The 19,508-nt window shown below is 41.9% G+C and overlaps 1 protein-coding gene across 1 annotated transcript in view; it reads left to right on the forward strand.

Annotated features, from left to right (window-relative positions):
- EPHA1 (EPH receptor A1) overlaps window positions 1-19,508 on the forward strand; it is a 121,985-nt gene that overhangs the window by 89,302 nt on the left and 13,175 nt on the right. The window contains exons 5-8 of the mRNA XM_089488887.1: window positions 8,152-8,307; window positions 9,984-10,319; window positions 14,523-14,647; window positions 14,750-14,909. Coding sequence (XP_089345013.1) covers window positions 8,152-8,307; window positions 9,984-10,319; window positions 14,523-14,647; window positions 14,750-14,909 — 777 coding nt within the window. The remainder of the gene's footprint in view (window positions 1-8,151; window positions 8,308-9,983; window positions 10,320-14,522; window positions 14,648-14,749; window positions 14,910-19,508) is intronic.

The following is a 19,508-nucleotide window of genomic DNA, read 5'->3' on the forward strand; positions in this document are numbered from 1 at the left end:
CGTGATACAGATTCAAGCAAAGCAGAGTGAGTGCACATTGTATTCCCACACTGGAGGGTTCAACGATTTGAATCGACACCCTTGCACATGCTCAGTGGGGCTCTGGACACTGTCCTCCTTCCCTGTCCCCTCCTTAGCTGTCATCCTTCATGGGGTGAAGAAGCAGTCAGAGGATGATGGGATAGTTTGCTGGGGTTCTCTGGGGCCAGGATTGGGATGCAGGCGAAGGCAGAGGATGATGGTATAGCTCACTGGGGGTCCCTGGGGCCAGGATCAGGATGCAGGAGAAGGCAGGGAATGATGGGATGGATTGCAGGGTGGCAGAGGGGGCGAGATGGCATGAAGGAGGAGTAGGGGGATGACAGAGCAGGACGCAGGGGGCCAAAGGGGGTGACATCGGAGTGGTTTTCCACACCAGACCAATTCGCAATGCAATCGAAGTGAGCCTGGAAGCGAATTCTGTGAAGTCACTTTTTTTTTGGTTTTACCAAAATGAGGGGTCACTTTGGAATCACTGCGGAAGCACCTCACAAGGAGCTCCCATAGAAAGGAATGGCATCTGATAACACATTCACTTTACGATGTGAATGTGCATCGTTGGAAGTGCAGTCACGTCAGAACTGAGCCAGAAAATTTCCAAAAAGCTCCGTGTGATATACTCCCTAATTGGACAAATTCGAAATTCATGTGAACAACACAGATTCATCCCACATTCTACTGGGATTATTTACACCGTTTAATTAACCCCTGTCAGAAATGACTTGTTTTGCACACCAAAACAACAGAGGACAGGATAGCAAGGGACTGAGTCAGTGCCACTGTTGTATAGCAGTTGGAAAATAAATGTGGCTCTGGATTTGCTCCTTCCCTGTATAGCAGTGGGTAGATGAGCAATATGTGCTTTTCAGTCTGCAGTTCTGGATGTTTCTGGCAGGTTGCATGATTATGGTTCCCAAAGAAGCAGTTAGAACAGAGCTTCGACTGTGGAGGAAAATTTATATGTCTATTACATTTTCCTCTTGAGCTTCAGTAGAAAAGCTCATACCAGCCTGCGATTTAGGAGTCTCCCAGTAAGGGCAGAGACCAAGCAAAGGACCTGCTTAGCATTAATGGTGTAATTCTAGCAGGTACCTCCAGACCAAGATCAGGCAAAAAAGAGCAAAGGAAGGCGTATTACTGAACATTTTTTAAAAAATAATGATTATGGAGAATCTGCACAAATTCAATCTAGACAATGAAATAGAAATAGGAAAAATGTTCTCATATCTAGGGTCAAAATGGATAGAAACAGGGACTGCAGCTTGTTTTGAGGTTCTAGTAGGGGAGTGCAGCTATCGTATCGATGCAAAGAGGCCCAAAAGTATTGGAGAATGATACACTCCCTCATGTCAGAGATTCTGCAAATCGAAATACCCTTCAACCCACTTCTTTTTCTTTTAAATATAACATCTGAAATAAGTAAAGAAACGGGGGGGGGGGGGGGAGAGGGGGACAGGTGTTTAGTGTTGTATATGATGACCTCTACAAGAATCATATACGCAAGATTATGGAAAAGACCAGAAATCAATAAAGATGAAGAGTGGTTAAGGAAATTATATGAAGCTATGGAGATGGATATTCTCACAACTCTTATGAAAGGAGACAAGAATGAAAAGATTGAAGAAGATTGGCTATGTTTTAAACTATACAGAGAGAAAAATTTACTGAACAATGACTCAATGTCAGAGCTTGAATGAAATATTATTTAATACAGAGTTCCACCCATAAAGGTAGATAAACTATAGAGTTTATAAGTGATTACCTCTGAAAAATGTAATTCTTTTTTCTTTTTCTTTTGTTCTTGTTTAAAAGATACTGGAATTAACAGATTATTGATTACATAAAGGAAACTAAGTAATCAGAAGGCTTAGAAGACAAGATTTTCATCTTGGAAGTTAAAGTATCTTATCAGAAAACTGGAAATTTAGCTTTTTATGGTTGTTGTTTTTTATGTATGTATATGTCCTTATTTGCTATTTTTTGATGTTTGTATGTTGTTTATATGTCTTATGTGATTTGTTATGTATGTTTTTTATAATGTTTAATAAAAGTTTTAAAAAAAGAAACAGGGACTGCAGACAGGAAATCATATGAAGACAAGGAATGGGGAGGGCAGCTATGAAATAACTAGAAAGGATCCTAAAATGTAAAGATATACGACTAAGCACTAAGGTTAGAACTATAACAAGCCATTGTATTCCCTGTTACAATGTCTGGATATGAGAGCTGGACAGTGAAGAAAGCAGATGGGAAGAAAATCAACTCATTTGAGATGTGGTGTTGGAGAAGAGTGTTTAGGATCCCATGGACGCCCAAAATGTTAGATAAATGGGTCCTAGAACAAATCAAACCAGAAATCTCTCTTGAAGCGAAGATGACAAAACTGAGGCTATTGTATTTTGGCCACATCATGAGGAAGCACAACTTATTGAAAAAGGCAATAATGCTAGGAAAAGTGGAGGGAAGCAGAAAGAGAGGAAGGCTGTATGCTAGATGGATGGACTCTATTAAAGAGGTCATGGGTATGAATTTGCAGGAATGGAGAAGAGTAGTGGAGGTCAGGGAGTCTTGGAGATTTCTGATCCACATGGTCACCATTAATCGAGATGAACTTGAGGGTGGTTAACAACAACAAACCTCCAGACAACTAACAAAGGGACCATCAGTTCTCTCCTTCCTGTCCAGGGTGACCAGGCATCCTCCTTTTCCAGGACACATCCTCCAGTTCAACCTTCTATCCAGGAGGAATTCCGAAATGCCCTCCATTTGGAGCATGGCTAAGAAGCATGACTTTATATGTATATGACTGTTTTTCAGCTTTTATTTGGCAATGTCCTACATTTTTCTTAAATGTCCTACATTTCTCAGTGCCTTGTCCTCCTATGTGGGTTAGGACATCTGGTCACCTTGTTCCTGACTGTGTCTCCTCTTTTCTGCTTGGAGATGGGAACAGCCAGCTGAGAGGGTGCCAGATGGATGCTGCCTGGTGGTTGCACCCTGGCTCTCCTGCCTTCCCTAACGGGGAGCTTTCTACTGTTCTTGGTGAGTTTGGGTGGAAGCTTCCTTTCCCTTCCTCCTCGTTAATAAGCCCGTACAGGCCTCGTTAAAGTTAATTGATGGGTGGTGGTGATTGAGCTGGTGCCACTGTCTGCCACCCCCACGCAGGGGAGGGATGTTGCTCTGCATGCGATTTTCCCTCCCCAAATTGCATCCAGTTTCTCTGCTCGCCTGCCTGCCTATTTATCTCAGTCCTGTTGCTTACAGAAAAGGGCCCAGTTGTCTAGCCGTCCCTGCAAAACAAAAAGACATGTTGGTTCTTATATAGACAGTGAGATGCCTCCTGCTTTGGAATACTGTGGTAGATGGAGGTTCGCTGTTCTTCTGTCCTGAAGGAGTTTCTCTGAAGGCATTTTTCTATGTTAGGTTATTGTTATTAACTGCATTCGAGTCAATCTCAAACCTTGGTGACCCTGTGGATGAGACATCTCCAAGACTCTACTGTTTTGTTTAGTTCTTGTAAACTCATTCCCGTGATCTCCCTAATAGAGTTCTTTCACCTAGCATGTGGCCTTCCTCTCTTTCTACTTCCCTCCACCTTTCCTAGCATTATTATTTTTTCCAGTGAATTGTGTGTCTGAACTATGACGGCTTCAGTTTTGTTATCTTGGCTTCCAGGAAGATTTCTGGCTTGACCTGCTCTAGGGCCCATTTGTTTGTCTTTTTGGCTGATCGTGGTATCCACAGCACCCTTCTCCAGCATCACATCTGAAATGAATTAATTTTCTTCCTGTCTTCTTTCTTACCTGTTCAGCTCTCACATTCACACATGGCAACAGGGAATACACTGGCTTGTATGATTCTAACGTTTGTGCTCAATTGTATATCTTTGCATTGTAGGATCTTTTTAGTTCTTTCATATCCATTCTCCCCATTCTTAATCGTCTTCTAATTTCCTGGCTGCAATCCCCATTGCTATCAATGATTGATCGCAGGTATGAGAATTCTTTTACTATTTCTACTTCCTCATTGTCTAGGTTGAATTTCTGTAAATTCTCCGTGGTCATTATGGTTTTGTTTTTTTATGTTCAGTGTGTTAGGACTTAGATTTTATTTGACATAACCTTAAAAATGTTAGAGTAGGAATGCCACGAATACATTTACATGTTTAGGGAGCTGTGTATGTTTAGCCTGGAGAAGTGATGGTTAAGAGGTGACATCATGGCCATGTTTAAATATTTTAAGGGATGTCATATTGAGAATGGAACAAACTTGTTTTCTGATGCTCAAGTGTTAAGACCCAGAGCAATGGGTGCAAACTACAGGTAAAGAGATTCCACCTCAACATTAGGAAGAACTCCCTGACAGAGCTGTTCAGTGGTGGAGCACTCTCCCTGAGAGAGTGGTGGAGTCTCCTTCTTTGGAGGTTTTTAAACAGAGGCTGGATGGCCATCTGTCAGGGGTGGTTTGATCATGAGTTCCTGCATGGCAGGGAATTGGGCTGGATAACCCTTGGGGTCTCTTCCAAATCTAGGATTCTGTGAAAGATGTATCATACTGAAACACTTGTCAAGTCTGCTTCCCTGAGCTGCACCTCACTTGTGAAGCATATATAGCAGGTTTCCCAAGCTGGCACCTACCAGATGTTTTGGACTGCCACTCCTGTCAGCCCTGGCTAACCTGGTGAATGGTGAGGGACCATGGGAGTTGAAGTCCAAGAGCCTGCAGGCTACCAGGTCAAGGGAGGCTGGTAAACACCGTGGGAAACCCAAGTTGACTATTATGTGACGTATGAAACAGGCCCAAGAGGCTTGTTTGTGAAAGCTATTTCTCCCCTCAGGGTAAATGGAGTTTAGACACAACACCCAGCAATTTATATATTCCGTCAAGGAAATTATCCCGTCTGCTCTGAATTAATTCATCCCTGCTTAATCACAAGGAATTGTCTCCTATATTCCAATTAAGACCAATCCGGAATTGTGGGGACCCACCAAAGGAAGAATTGGCTATGGATGACCTTTTGCACCTTGCTTATTTCAGCTTTTACAACATGCTCAAAGTAAAGTCAAAAGCTTTCACAGCTGGCATCCATAGTTCTTATGGGATTTTTGGGCTATGTGTTCTGGAAGAGTTTCATCCAATTCACAATGGAAAAAGAAAAGGAAGGAACATTGCCATTCTTTGATATCATAGTCATCCGCAAACTGAACCAATGTTTGGGCCACACAGTATACAGAAAACCTACACACAGAGACAGATACTTACACAAGAACTCCAACCATCACCCAGGACTCAAAAGAAGCAAAATAAAAACACTGATATACAAGGGGGGGGGAGGATCTGTGAACCCCACTCCCTGGAAGCTGAATTGAAGCACCTAGACCAGGCTCTACAGGCTAATGGTTACTCCAGCTCAGACATCAGAAGGGCTGCCAGACCCAGAAAAACCCAAAGGAGTGAAGACAAACAACCACCCAAAGGGAAGGTATTTTTACCATACCTTAAAGGAGTCACAGACAGAATAGGAAAACTGGTGAGGAAACACAACCTCCAAATGATCTACAGGCTGACCAAGAAAATCCAGCAAATAATGCGCTCAGCAAAGGACAGGAGAGACCCTCTCACAGCCACAGGAGTGTACCACGTATCATAAGGACCACAAAGCGCAGTGTTCAAACACGAATCAAGGAACACGAGAGACACTGCAGACTGGATCAGCCAGAAAAATCAGTAGTAGCAGAACCCGTTATAAACCATCCTGGACATAAAATGCTATATGAAAACACAGAAATTCTGGACCATGCAAACAACTATCAGGTCACAATGCACAGGAAAGCCCTTGAAATCCATAAACATGTGAACTGTAATTTACAGTGGGCTTTTGGTATCTGATTGGGCTTGGTGCCAGAACCCCCATGAATACCAAAATCTGTGGATGCTTAGATACAATAGAATAGTGAAATGGTGATCCGTTGCATAAAATGGCAAAAGCAAGGGTTGAATTTGGGAATTGATACTGAACAAAAATTAATGCTGTGGTTGCTTGAATCCATGGATAAAAAAATCTGTGGATATGGGGGGCCTACTGTATTTTAGTCCCATTTACCCCCGAATGCAAGAAATGTGAACAGATTTGTGAATTTCATTAGATAAAATAATGGGTGTATATATGTGTCAGGCTGGATGTAAGAAGGGGTTAAAAGAAAGCATCTACTTTTGTATAGTAGGTGCTGCCACCTGCTGTCACCTATTTCGTTCATAGTTTTCCTTAAAAAAAAATCCAACACCTTCCCATATTTCCATTCCATTCCCTTCCTCTGATGACATAAACCAGTTGGCGCCTGTTGCCCATGTTTCTTTTTTGCCTCGTTCCCCAGGACTTTGGCACTCCCTTTGTACCTCCCACGCAACCATTTCTCTCTCTTGTTTCCTTGTCTGCAGAAGTCAGAACAACTCTATCACTGTGGTGGCTCTTAGCTAATATGTGAAAAAATACATCAGTGGATTTAGGAGAGACTGGGGAAAGAGTTAACAAATGCCCTGCTAAAAAAGGCCATGGAGGGGAGCCCTTCTGACATGGGTGGGTTTGGGAAAACAACTGGAAAAGTTAGAAGCGATGACCAAAATACTGGCAACTTACTAAAGCTAATGGCTAAAGTGGTAACTCCTAAAGCTGCCTTTACAGGACGTATGCTGGAACACAGATCTAAGATCTAACACCCTATTGAGACATTGTTGTTTTTAGTGTGATAACCGAATATTCTCACTCACGCATTCCGAGTTTATTGTTCACACTATTTTTTAAATCGGACATGCATCTATATGCATCTCTGTGAGTTCTGTTGCTCACATGTGTCAGCACTGTGAATAATGATGAAGTTGATGATGCAGATGTATTCAAAGCACATTCAAGGCATGCAGAGTTTTATCCTGGTTTATCCTGGGTCAATTCGCATTGGTTATTCACACAGCCAAGAATGCGAATCTTTTAGGAAAACAAAGGAAAAGACCCGAGATCAGTTATCCCAGGTTAAGTGGGAGGTTCTGGCACCCTCCCTCCCCCCAAAAAATAAACCCCTTAATCAGATGCATTAGAAATGCATATGAACAACAAAGATTCAGCCCACATTCTACCGGGTTTATATTCTGAATAACCCCCTGGTGACTCAGTGCTTGCATCAGTGAAGGCATCATAGTAGGGTAACTGCTTTTTTGATGTTGCACAAGGAATTATCCATGCACCATGTTTTTTCCCAAGCTGCACAATCATGGCTCCACCCTCCACTCCCAAATGGCCACTGGTTCTTCAAAGGGGAACTGGAATGGTGGCCCGCTGCTACTGCAACCACCGGTTGTACTAAGTCATTGGCTGGAGTCTACCTGGCCATTTGAATGGAATAAAGACAGGAGGAGCAGAAGGGAGACCACTGTTTTGAGGTGGCAAGAATGTAGAATGAAGTGCAAGTCAGAGGGGAGAAAGAATTAGTCAAGGAAATGGTGTTGAATGTTGTTGTTAGTTGCCTTTGAGCTGACCTTGACTCATGGCGACCTTGTGGATGAGACATCTCTGAGTCCTCCGGTTCTCCACTGTTCTGTTTAGCTCTTGTAGATTCAGGCCCATGACCTCCTTGATTGAGTCTATCTATCTGGCATGTGATCTTCCTCTCTTTCTCCTACCCTTTACCTTTCTCCGCATCATTGTCTTTTCCAATGAGTTGTGCCTTCTCATGATGTGGCCAAAATACAACAGCCTCAATTTAATCACCTTGGCTTCCAGGGAGAGTTCAGAGTTAAACAGACACTATAAGTTGGCTATTTACATAGACACTTAGTTCTGGAATGGAATAGTCTGTGTGGTAAGAGATGGATCTCATCCATGAAGCTCTGTGAAAAAAAAAGAATATGTTCTGTGGATCTGAAGGAACTGCTTTTAAGTTTACTAGGATAAGGTTCTGCATCTTGGTGGCAGATTGTATTCCTAATTAAAGTTATTCCTAAATGTAAGGTGTGATTACTTTTGGGTGTATCCAAGGAATGTATACCAGGACCCAAGTGAAGCATCTAATATCAGCCACTGATTGGAAGGTTTCATGCTCTGGTTTGTTCTTTCCACAGCCTGCCAGATGGGATTCTATCGTCACTCGCTGTCAACTGAGCGGTGCCTCAAATGCCCACCCAACAGCTCTTCCAGTTTCCGTGCAGCAGCCAAGTGCCCCTGCCTCAATGGTTTCTTCCGGACACCCACTGAGGACCAAACTGTTGCCTGCACCCGTAAGTCCTAGATGGGAGAACAGTACATTCACAGAAGGGAATTGGTCATTTGCCCCCCAAAAGTTACATTTGTATGATGTTTCTCCTCCATTCTCAAGATTCTGTTATGATTTGAAGTCAAAGACTTTCATGGTCGACATCTATAGTATTTTGTGGGTTTTTTGGGCTATGTGGCCATGTTCCAGAAGAGTTCAGTCCTGACGTTTGCTGGCGAAACGGCAGGAATAAACTCTTCTAGAACATAGCCACATAGCCCGAAAAACCTCACCAAAAACTCTGTTATGATTCCTCCCCACTTTATCTTCACAAAAACCCAGCTAGATAGAGAAGTTTGAGAGAGAGCTAGAGACAGACAGAAAGAGAAAAAGAAGCCTAAAGTGATTACCTGACTGACCTCAATGGCAGAAATACTGCATCAATTTCTCCAACTTATCCATTGTAGTCTCCCATCCGATGGGAGTAGGGTTCCCATTCATCCTGGAAATCCTGGATTGAAGGGACTGAAAAATGTCCCAGCTGGCTGGGCCAGTTGAAACAGTAAATCCGGGATTTCTCCTTCATCACAGGCTAATGGGTAGGTTAAAATGTGGCAGTGGTGATGAAGAAAGATGTGCAAGAAGACTGTTATTGGCAGGAACCTCATCATGCCCTGCAGGCTCCAGTTGCTACTGCATTGGGGTGACATTATCACCTTATTCTTCCATTCCCTCCCTGCTTCTCCTGACAGGCCCAGAAGACAAGAAAGGAAAGCAAACAAACAACGATGACCTTGTGTTATGCAGTACTTATGTCAGTGGCTTGGGTGTAAGGCACCACAGCACACTTCAAAACAGCCTTGAAAAGGAGTCCCTTTACTCTCTGGGGCTGTTTGGAAGCCTACCTTTCTTCACACCAGTTAGGGGTGTGGAGAAGGGAAAAAAGAGCTTGGTGCTGGTACTGAAGTTGAAACAAAATGGTAGAAAAAGTGCAATGATTAATGTATTGAATTTGCATAATCAGAATGCAAATTATTATGCATAATGATATCAATTTTCATAATATGCAAATTAGGTGCCCAGCTATGAGGGACTGGAACATGGCACCCCTACATGGGAGTAGTATGAAGGTGGTATAAAGGAGCTTTCCCACAACACCCCACATGGCTATTTGGGTTGCAGAGAGGGGATAGCTGCACCAGTACATCACCCAGAAAACCATTTTGTATGCTAAATCCTTATGCAGTGCTAGGGAAAAAAAGTTCTTCCAGCATAACCCTTGTCTCACTAGTGGAAAGTCGTAACAAGATTCCAGTGTCCATGCTTTATATGGTGGTGATGTGACATGGTGTCAGCATGTGTAGAGTCCAATGAACATTGGCTCAGTAGCCTCCAGTCTTTGTGCCCTGTTTTGGCCTGCATTTTTCTGGCTAAGGATCTCATAGTCCCTATACACAGACATATACATATATGTTGGAATGCACTAGGCACTTTCTGTCCATTGTATGTGGGCAATTTGTGCCCAATGGTAGGGTAAGGAAAAATATTATACAGGGTTAAAGGCAATCACAGTATCACACTTTCTACTGATCATGTCAACTTTAATAATGTAGGTGCAGGTAGGACTAACACATTCTGAACCCACTTTGGTGGTGAAGATTAGATTATAAACACTAATGCACTCTCTCTTTTGCCTTGCAGGTCCTCCTTCTGCCCCCCACAATGTTACCTTCTCCCTTGTGGGGAGCCAGGTCTCACTTTCGTGGCAACCTCCCATTGATCAGGGTGGGCGCAGTGATCTCTCCTACAATGTCTCCTGCCAACGCTGCAACTTTCTGGTGTGTGAGCCCTGCGAGAGTGGTGTGGTTTTTTCCCCCAGTGCATTAGGCCTGACAAGGCCAAATGTGGTTGTGGATGGCTTGGAATCTTATACCAATTACAGCTTCACTGTACTGGCTCATAATGGTGTGTCAGGGCTTAGCTCTGCCTCACACAAAAGTACCAGTTCTCCCATCTGGGTTACTGTAGGCCATGCAGGTGAGTCACTGTGGTGAATCTGGGGAAGGGATCTTTTAAACCTGTGGAAGTGAGCAAGCAAAGCAAAAAAAAAGTTTTAGAGATACCTGCACTGTAATTTTCCTGTGTAGTTGTGTGCTTTCAAGTCATTTTGGAGTTATGGCAACCCTAAGGCAGATCTATCAGGAGGTTTTCTTGGCAAGTTTTCAGAGGAAGTTCACCATTGCCTTCCCGTGAGACTGAGAGCATGTGACTTGCCTAAGGTCACCCAGGGGATTTCATGGCTGAGCAGGGGTTTCAGCCGTGGTCTCCAGAGTCCTTGTCCAACACACTATGCCAGGCTGGCTATTTTATGTTATGCCACCTTTATTAGCTAAATGCAACCAGGGCCATTGAGGCAGAATACTCTGGGGGTAGCCCAGAGTAACCTGGCCTTGGACTGCTCCCACCTCCCCATGTTATCTAAGGCCCTCTTTTCTGATGCTGGACAGTGTTTGCATACACATTCCACTGTGTTGCTTAGCACTACTCAGTGGGAGCAAGTCACTTGCTTCTGAGGTCAGAAAGAGGCACCCAGCCTTTATCATAAAGCTGGATGCCTTTTACTGATCTCTGAGCAAATGCCGTGCAGCAGTTGTGGCAATGCCAGGTGGCATAGTGGGACATATTTTAAACAACCAGCCACCATCAGAATGGAGGGTTCTGGATCTTCCGGGAAGACGCAAAGCAAGCAGGGACTTTTTTTAACACCATTATAAGAGGGGTATGCCCTGGGTTTGGACCATATGTCATCGACATTTTACTATCCTGACTCCAGAGCCCCCCCATCCCCCCTACAAACCCCCTATGGGTGGCCAGATGTGATGCAACATCATTTCCAGCAATTAAGAAAAATGGCCCCCTCTTCTTCTATAGTTGCCCATCCCTGGTGTAAGTAAAGTACTTGCAACACCCATAGAAGAGTTACATAAATACTAATCAAGATGTGAGCTTTCCTCTGGGGAACTTTTCAGTCATCAGGGATATCATGTTTCCATAACGTGCAAACCCCAGTAACTTGTTGTGAAGTGGGAAGAGTGCAGTTCTGCAAGGACATTTGGCAGGATGTCATGCCAAGTGTGTCTACTATCGGCAGATCAGAAGCCAGTCTGAAGATTAACTCCATGTAGTGACTCAAATTCAGGGGAAGCTGTCTTTCCCATAAATCAAATGCCAAAGTCCTTGTTACAAGAATGTTGGTGTGCTAAATTGCAGTAGTACTTACTGCTAAATTGCATTAAATTGATGGGGATGATGATACAGTGATGATGACAGAAAAGCCCTTTAACTTCTTTTGCATTATTGTCACTTCATTCACTCCTAGTTGCTCCATGAAGATCCTGTGGTTTTGCAGATGGTGTGGCTGTTGCACTCTCTTGTTTATTTTAGTTATTTTAGTTAAAACCAATATAATTGTTTCTATGAATCCTGTTATGCTTCTCCATCCCCACCAGAGGCCACTGCCATAAGCGTGCAAAACCTTCTTCATGAAAGCTTCTGTGGAAGATGAATAGGAGGTATTGACACCATGGCAAAACCTCTTCAAGCATCATAATTCCATGGTGCCACGATAAAGCTGGGAAATGCTCCTTTTCTGTTTCCAAGGACTTGGGTTCTGGTGTTTGAGGTTGTGGCTTATAAAGAAATCTGCTCTTTTTAGCACAGACCACAAGGAAGGTCAGGACATATATCTCAGCTAAGGCAAGCTGTGGCATCAAGAAGGCTGTGTGCCAAGGCATTTCCTCTGTAGATATGTCCCTTTTGCCTGCATTATAAAAGCACTTAAATACAGAACGCTGTAGCTTTTACAGAAGCTCTGCAAAGACATTTTAAATATTTGAAGGGATGTCATGTAGAAGGTGGAGCAAGCTTGTTTTCTGCTGCTCCAGAGACTAGAATGAGACCCAGTGGATTCAGATTACAAGAAAAGAGATTCCACCTAAACATTATAAAGACCTTCTTACAGTAAGCCTTTGGGATCCCTTCCAGCTTTATGATTCTATGTCTTTCTAATGATAATGATGATGATGATATATTTCTTACCCACCTCTCTCCATGGATTGAGGCAGGGAAAAACAATGTAACAACATCAGTTGAAAATACATCAGTTAAAGCACACATCAATTTAAAAGGACAAATAAGATGTATACATATTAAAACAAGCCACATTTAAAATTCATCATTTAAAATTCACAATTTAAAAATCATCTGGAAGAGATGGTCTTTAATGCTCTCTTAAATTCAGACTGTCGAATCTCTTTCTAATCACTGTGGGTCTCTCAGGTAAGATATAATATCAGTGATGGTGGGGCTATACAGTGATCTCTCTCTCTTTCTTTCACACACACACACACATCTTTCTATTTTCCTTGTGTTGGGTGATGGGGAGTATCTAAACAAGGTCCTTTCCTAGCCTGTTGTCAGAACCAGTATATTAGGTTCATTTATAATTGTTTAATTATGTTATGATAGAACTGGTCATAGAGGTTCTGTCTTAAAGGTGTTAAGGAGGGGGAGGGATGGGAAGTAGAGTGGAAAGTTTAAGGTTAGCTATAGCTTAGGCTGGAGAGGTGGAATAGGGGGGGATTGTGGGATATTGGTGATAAGGGGTGTCCTGCCTTCAAGGTTAACTGGCATGGGAGAGAAATGGTAACCATGGTGTGTGTGTGCATGTGCCTTTTGGCTGAATGTTGGAGGAGTTGGAGTAGGGAGGGGTGATGGACTTTAAAGGAGAGAAATTTTTCTTATCCTTTAGATTTTTGCAAAAATGTGCCAATGGATTGTTCTGCCTTAGTTCTTCAATAAACTTCTTTCCTTTTGAATGAGTTTGTCTTGTGGAACATAGGTCTGATGTTCACAGATCTCACACCTGCCCATGGGCTTTACCAGCCCCACCTTTTGCCTTTTCATGGGAACAGTTGCCTCACTTGCTGCTTCTTCCCTACAAACAATACCTTCCAGTCTATACCACATTTGTATCCCACCTTTCCCCCAGGACTTCTGGACAATCCTGTTTTATTATCACAGCTTCCCATTCTGGTAGGTCAGGCCAAGAGAGTTAATGTGAGACTAATTTAAAAACAGCAAAACAACATCTTTAAAAAAAAGAAGAAGAAGAAAGGGCATGAAGACTACTATACAGTTTAGGCATGTCAAGTATGACCCTACTTGACACTTACAAATAAATAAAAGTAATTTGCTGGTTTGATTCTTGTTATCCAGTGTTTTAAAAAATGGAAGCCACAAAGTTTTAAAAAGCATTTAATGTTGTCTTTCTTCTTTAATGTGGATGCATTTAATGTGGAGTCTCATCCTAACCATGTTAAATCCAAAATAAGTCACGTTGATGCAATTAAGATGTCTAAATAAGTGTCAATTGTAGTTGCAACCTTCAGAATAAGGGAGGCTGGAGATTTTACTTTTTGCACTACAACCCCCAGAATCCCCCAGCCAGTATGTGTTTTTGACTTGTGTCAAAAAAAGTTATTTTTCCAATAGGGAGATGAAATAACAGTAGGATTCAATGCCCCAAAGAACAGTGTCATATAGAAAAAGGCAGTGTGGCAATTGATCTGATACTGAGATAGACTCTCTTTCACTGATGGTCCTTTGTGGCAAGAGTGAACAACTATCTGTTGAGAATGATCTAGCTCTAGATCTCTTGCATTGAACAGGGGGCTGGATGGGACCTATAAGCCCCTCTGCACTACTGAATCGGTAGTCACTTTGTACAATTCACAGCAGCATTGCAAGTTCTAGGACCAGGAGTAGGCCGAGTGATTTGAGGCCCAAATGCACCCCCCTCCCCTCCTCTCCTATGCATTCCCCTCATGGGGAACATTGATATTCTCCAGCTGCTCAGCTTGCCTATAGTTGAATATGTGCCACCTTGTTATTCAGCTAGCTAGAGAAGGAAATCAAATGGGAGAGGAAGGGGTTTTGAGTGGATGCTGATACATAAGACCTGATGGGTAAGATCTGATTGGACCCACCATGGTGCCTTTATGGTATCCAAAATTTGTCACTTGAAGTAGCCACCGTCCCTTGTCTTCCAGTCACTGTGTAGATTTTGTTAGCAGAGATTTAGCCAGTGTGATGTTACCTGGGCAAAGTCAGAATATGAAATGTGAATAGATGGCTACCCACTCTAGAAGGCGTCTCATGCTTTGGCCTCTTTATCCCCAGATCCTATCATGGTGACTAATCTCATCCTGGACAGACGGAATGAGAGCAGCCTCTCAGTGACTTGGCTGCCAACTCGGCATCGCAGTCAGGTCCCTATCAGCTACGAGGTCATGTACTTTGAGAAGGTGAGTTGTCTTTTGCTTGCAAGCTCCAGAAAATTTTCCTTTTGCATTCTCTAATTTGTTTAAATCTTGGAACAATCTGACCTGATTGTTCACTTTTGACAGGGAGAGGAGAAGCTCTATACTGTCCAACACCTCCAAGAACCCAAAGTGACCTTGGGAAACTTGCAACCTGACACAGCATACCTGTTGCGCGTGCGCTCCGTCACACCATCAGGAGATGGTCCGTATTCCCAGGAACAGGAATTCCGCACCCTTCCACAAGGTAGCCCTTTTCACACAGGGTGAAGTAGTGGGAAATCCAGATTGAGAGTTTGCTAGAGATTCGATGGACACTTTCTCACATGCTTTTTTCCATCTTGGGCTATTTGGAAGGAAGGTTAGGCATGAAAACATCAATCCATATACATATACATACACATATACCTAAACCTATACATACATACATATGTGAATGTGTGTGACTTCAAGTCACCTGTCAACTTTATGGCAGCCCCATGATTTCATAGGGTTTTCTTCAACAAGGAATACTTAGAGATGGTTTTGCCAGTTCCTTCCTCTGAAATATAACCTACAGCATCTGGTATTCACTAGTGGTTTCCCATCCAAATACTAACCAGGGCTGAGCTTAGCTGCTTAGCTTCCAGGATCAGATGGGATTCGATACCTTTAGGATTTTAGGTCCTCACATACACATACATGCAGTTTCTCAAGTGATCCTTTTCCGATACTGCTGTTTACAGGACTAAAAAGAACATATGCTGTATGTACTCATGTATAAGTCTAGAAATTTTAGTCAAAAAATTGACCCAAAAATCCCAGGTTGACTTATCCATGGGTCAAATGTAAATATTATACTTTAACTCTTATTAAAAAGGGAACGATCCCCTGGTATAAGGCAAGAGTGCAATCTGTCCTAGAAGCACTGACCTCCCTCTACTCTCTCTTCCATCCATCCTTTAGTATGAGTTAAAACAGTTATGCCTGCCATAATTTTGCAGGTTCTTTGGCATTGTTTTCCTTTGCTTCATCATTTAGATCCTTCGTAACATGCCCCTATTTTTTACCCTCGACTTATCCAAGGGTCATATCAAAATCCATAATTTTGACTCCAAAACCTGACCTCGACTTATATATGAAGTCGACTTATAGTTGAGTATATACGGTATGTGTACATGCGTTTTTTTACTATTGGGTCAAACAGTAGCAGGGAGGAGGATTAAGAGGGCAGTTTTCTTCAAGAAAATAGTGCAAGAGGCCAGACTTCCCACTCTGTATTCCAAAGCAGAAACTGTGATAAGCATCTTTGCCACTTTTGCGATTGTTATACATTTGCATTCCAGTGTGAAATGTTTACATAATGTGCTCCAAAACACTGAAATGCTAGAAAATGGGGTTTATTGCTGAAGCTTATTGATAAAGGAGCCTGTCAAATCAGACAGCTGAATCCTGTAGACAGAACAATGAAAACAAAATTTCTAATGTAATGGGGGAAATCTCAATAACTGGCTTTTGGAAGATGAGTCCTTGATATGTGTCTGCAGGGGTTATACATGTGTTGAAAGCAAATCTACTTAGTACAGTTCAAAGAAAACCTTGATGGCCTGCCTCTTTGCTGAGCATCAGTAGCATCAGTATTAATAATAATAGCACTTGTTGAGGGATGGATGATAATAAATTCATTTCCTTCATCAAGCAGTTCCTTATGGTCATGGGCATGCTGCTGTGCAGCTGCAAGGGTGGAAATTAGTTATTGACAATAAAATGGAAGGAAACATGCTACCTGCAAAAGAATGCAAATATGGAGCTACCCTTCCATTGAAGTGCATGGGGAAGCCCTTATAAAAGGAAATCTATGTATGCACAGTCTGTTTGGATTCAATAAAATTAATCTGTTTTCATAAAAAATGCAAAGAAGTGTAAAAGATCAACTCATTTTGCCATTATCTTCTTAATCAGATAATGTAAAATAATACTATATTGTTTCACTTCTGTAACTATTGAAGTATGAAGTTTATTTGCTAAACAACAGCTTTCACTGCAGCACAACATGCTTGTACCACAGAAACTAAGACACTGGAAATCACTGTTAATAGGTAGCACTAGAAAGGCAGTACCAGGCTGAGATGAGATTTTTAGTTTCCCCATCAAAAACTCCTTTGATTTGCATCCATTTCTGTGCTTGCTAAGAATTTATAGAGAAGTATGTGGAACAAGCTGCTCATAAATGTCAGTATGACAACAGAAATGCCAGATGTGAATCTATGTACCAAGTCTTGCAATACTCTCAGGATTTTAACTGAAATCTCATCCTTGTATCTGATGTATCCATCAAAATCCATCAGTGATACCTTTATTGGTCAACTGAAATGCACAGTATATTTGTTGCAAGCTTTCTAAGCTCCATGGGCTTCTTCATCAGGCAGAGACTTCTTGAGGAATCCATTGTTCTTTGCCTACAAAGAAGCCTGTGATCTCACTGGAATAGAGACATGTTGGATTGCAGAAGAGGGGTCCCTGTTGAGATGCAAATGGACTTTAAATTTCCTGGACTTTGAAAATCTCCCTATTGCCATATGGCCAGGAGAGGGCCTGCCTGCAAAAGATATTCTCCCCAGCATACCATCTTTACTAAGGACTGAAACAACATGCAGGCATCTGACTAACATCTGCAATTGTTTTTTTCCCTCTCCTGTTTGGTTTGTAACATCTTGCCTGATGAAGAAGCCAATGGAGCTATGCCTGATGGAATTTTGCATGAGTTTCCCTTTGCTTCATCCTTTAGATCCTTTGTTACACACCCCTAGGTTTTACCTTTGACTTATAAAAATCCATAATTTTGGCCCCAAAACTTGCCCTCGACTTGTACATGAGGTCAATTTATAGTCCAGTATATACAGTGTATCAGATGTGGTGCAAACTGTAGATACACACTTTTCCCTTTCTTGCCACTGGGACATGGAGATGGGGTTGTGTGGGAACAATGGGAGAAGCTTGTTGGTCCAGGGGGAATTCATACCTTGACTGTGGCCTAGAGTTTCTCTATTCCTGCACTAAAGAATGAAGTGGGAAGGGCAAGATATCATAGTTTACATGGCTGGTGATACATATGCCTCAAGTATGTCCCACAAGTACACAAAGCTTGGTAGTGCATCTTATTTCAAGATATGTCTAATTTTCACATATGTCCCCCTATTATATCTCTTCTATACACCCTACTTAAAACCCTACAATATTTAAGCATACTTTATTATTACTGAAATCTTATTTGCAAGAGTTTTTGTGCCCTGCATTCTAACACCTTGAGAGGAAATAAACCAAGATTACAGACCTGTGTTTTAAAAAACTGTGTAAACAAAACATGGTTTGGCCATGTTACAGAGGATTTTGTGGAAGGATAACCTAAAAAAATAGTATGAAACAAACAATCAGACAAATAGTCTTCATGGTTAAAAAAATAGGAATGATTTCAGATCTTGGTTGCAGAAAAAAAACTTCCTTGGAGATGCAAATCAGTGGCTTTTTGTGGCTTTCGGGTGCCTACCTCCTGCAAAGTTGGGGCTGTTCACAGTCTTTTTCACATGTTATATACCATATTATCCGGTGTATAAGACGACTGGGAGTATAAGACGACTCCCAACTTTTCCAGTTAAAATATAGAGTTTGGGATATGCTCACCGTATAAGACTGCCTCTCTTCCAATGCACACCAAATAAAAATTAAAAAGACATAAGATTTGATTTCAATATGATAATTTTAATTCAAATGCTTATGACATGCAGGTACCTAGGAGGAAAACTTGTTGTATACAAAGCCTGCTTGGACTGGATTGTATACAAAGCCCACAGATTCTCCAGTCTGGCTCGGAAGTTTCAGTACCCACCCTATAAGACGAAACCCGGCGTATAAGACGACCCCTGACTTTTGAGAAGATTTTCCTGGGTTAAAAAGTAGTCTTATACACCAGAAAATACAGTATTTTTTTCTTGTTGAATATATAGTGTAACTGTCTGTACCAAACACAATTGTAGTATGATGCTTCTCTGACATCCATCTTGTCTCCACTGAAGCAAGATAAATAAGCAAACACATTTGGAAAACAGGAACAGAGAAAACTGCCAATTGTGGTTTCAAAGAAAAAAAGAAAAAAGACTCAAAATGGAGTCCAAGAGTAGAAACAGTGTACAGACTTGGAAAAAATACCCATGCAGTACTCCGTATTAATGAGAGTATAATTGGGATCTGGCCAAACCACCCACTTATAAGTGGCTCTCAGGAAGGCATTTTGAACACTAAATATAGCATTTTGGATATGCATTTAGTATTTATATGTTGAATATACTCTTTGTAACTGTCCCTCTCCACCAGTCCTTCTAATGACCTTATAGATCAAGAACTTCAGTACAAATAGGAGGGAAACAACATAGCCAGGGCAAACTACAGTTGACCCTCTGTACGCACGGATTGTAGCATCTGCAGCTTAAAAATATTCAAAAAATATATAAATTCCAAAAAGCAAACCTTGATTTTGCCATTTTATATTAGGGACACTATTTTCCTATGCCATTGTATTTAATGGGACTTGAGCATCCACAGATTTTGATATCCATCAGGGATTCTGAAACCAAACCCCAGCGGATACCAAGAGCTCACTGTACTTGGCTGTCAGGTGTATATGATTAGTGTGTGTTGGGTTTTTAATACTATCAGAACTCAGACTACTGACTGTAGGGATTTAGGAATTGTATTAAAAAATGCAGATTTTCTGAGCTCAGTTTTGCTCACATGCATACTTTTTGGGGCTCTATTATGTTTGTGCGGTTGAGGTTCACTTAGCACAGCGTTTCCCAAGCTTTGGTCCTTT

This window comes from Sceloporus occidentalis, unplaced genomic scaffold, assembly GCF_023333645.1.
Source record: "Sceloporus occidentalis isolate IW3139 unplaced genomic scaffold, rSceOcc1.0.p SCAF_1, whole genome shotgun sequence".
Classification (NCBI taxonomy): Eukaryota; Metazoa; Chordata; class Lepidosauria; order Squamata; family Phrynosomatidae; genus Sceloporus; species Sceloporus occidentalis.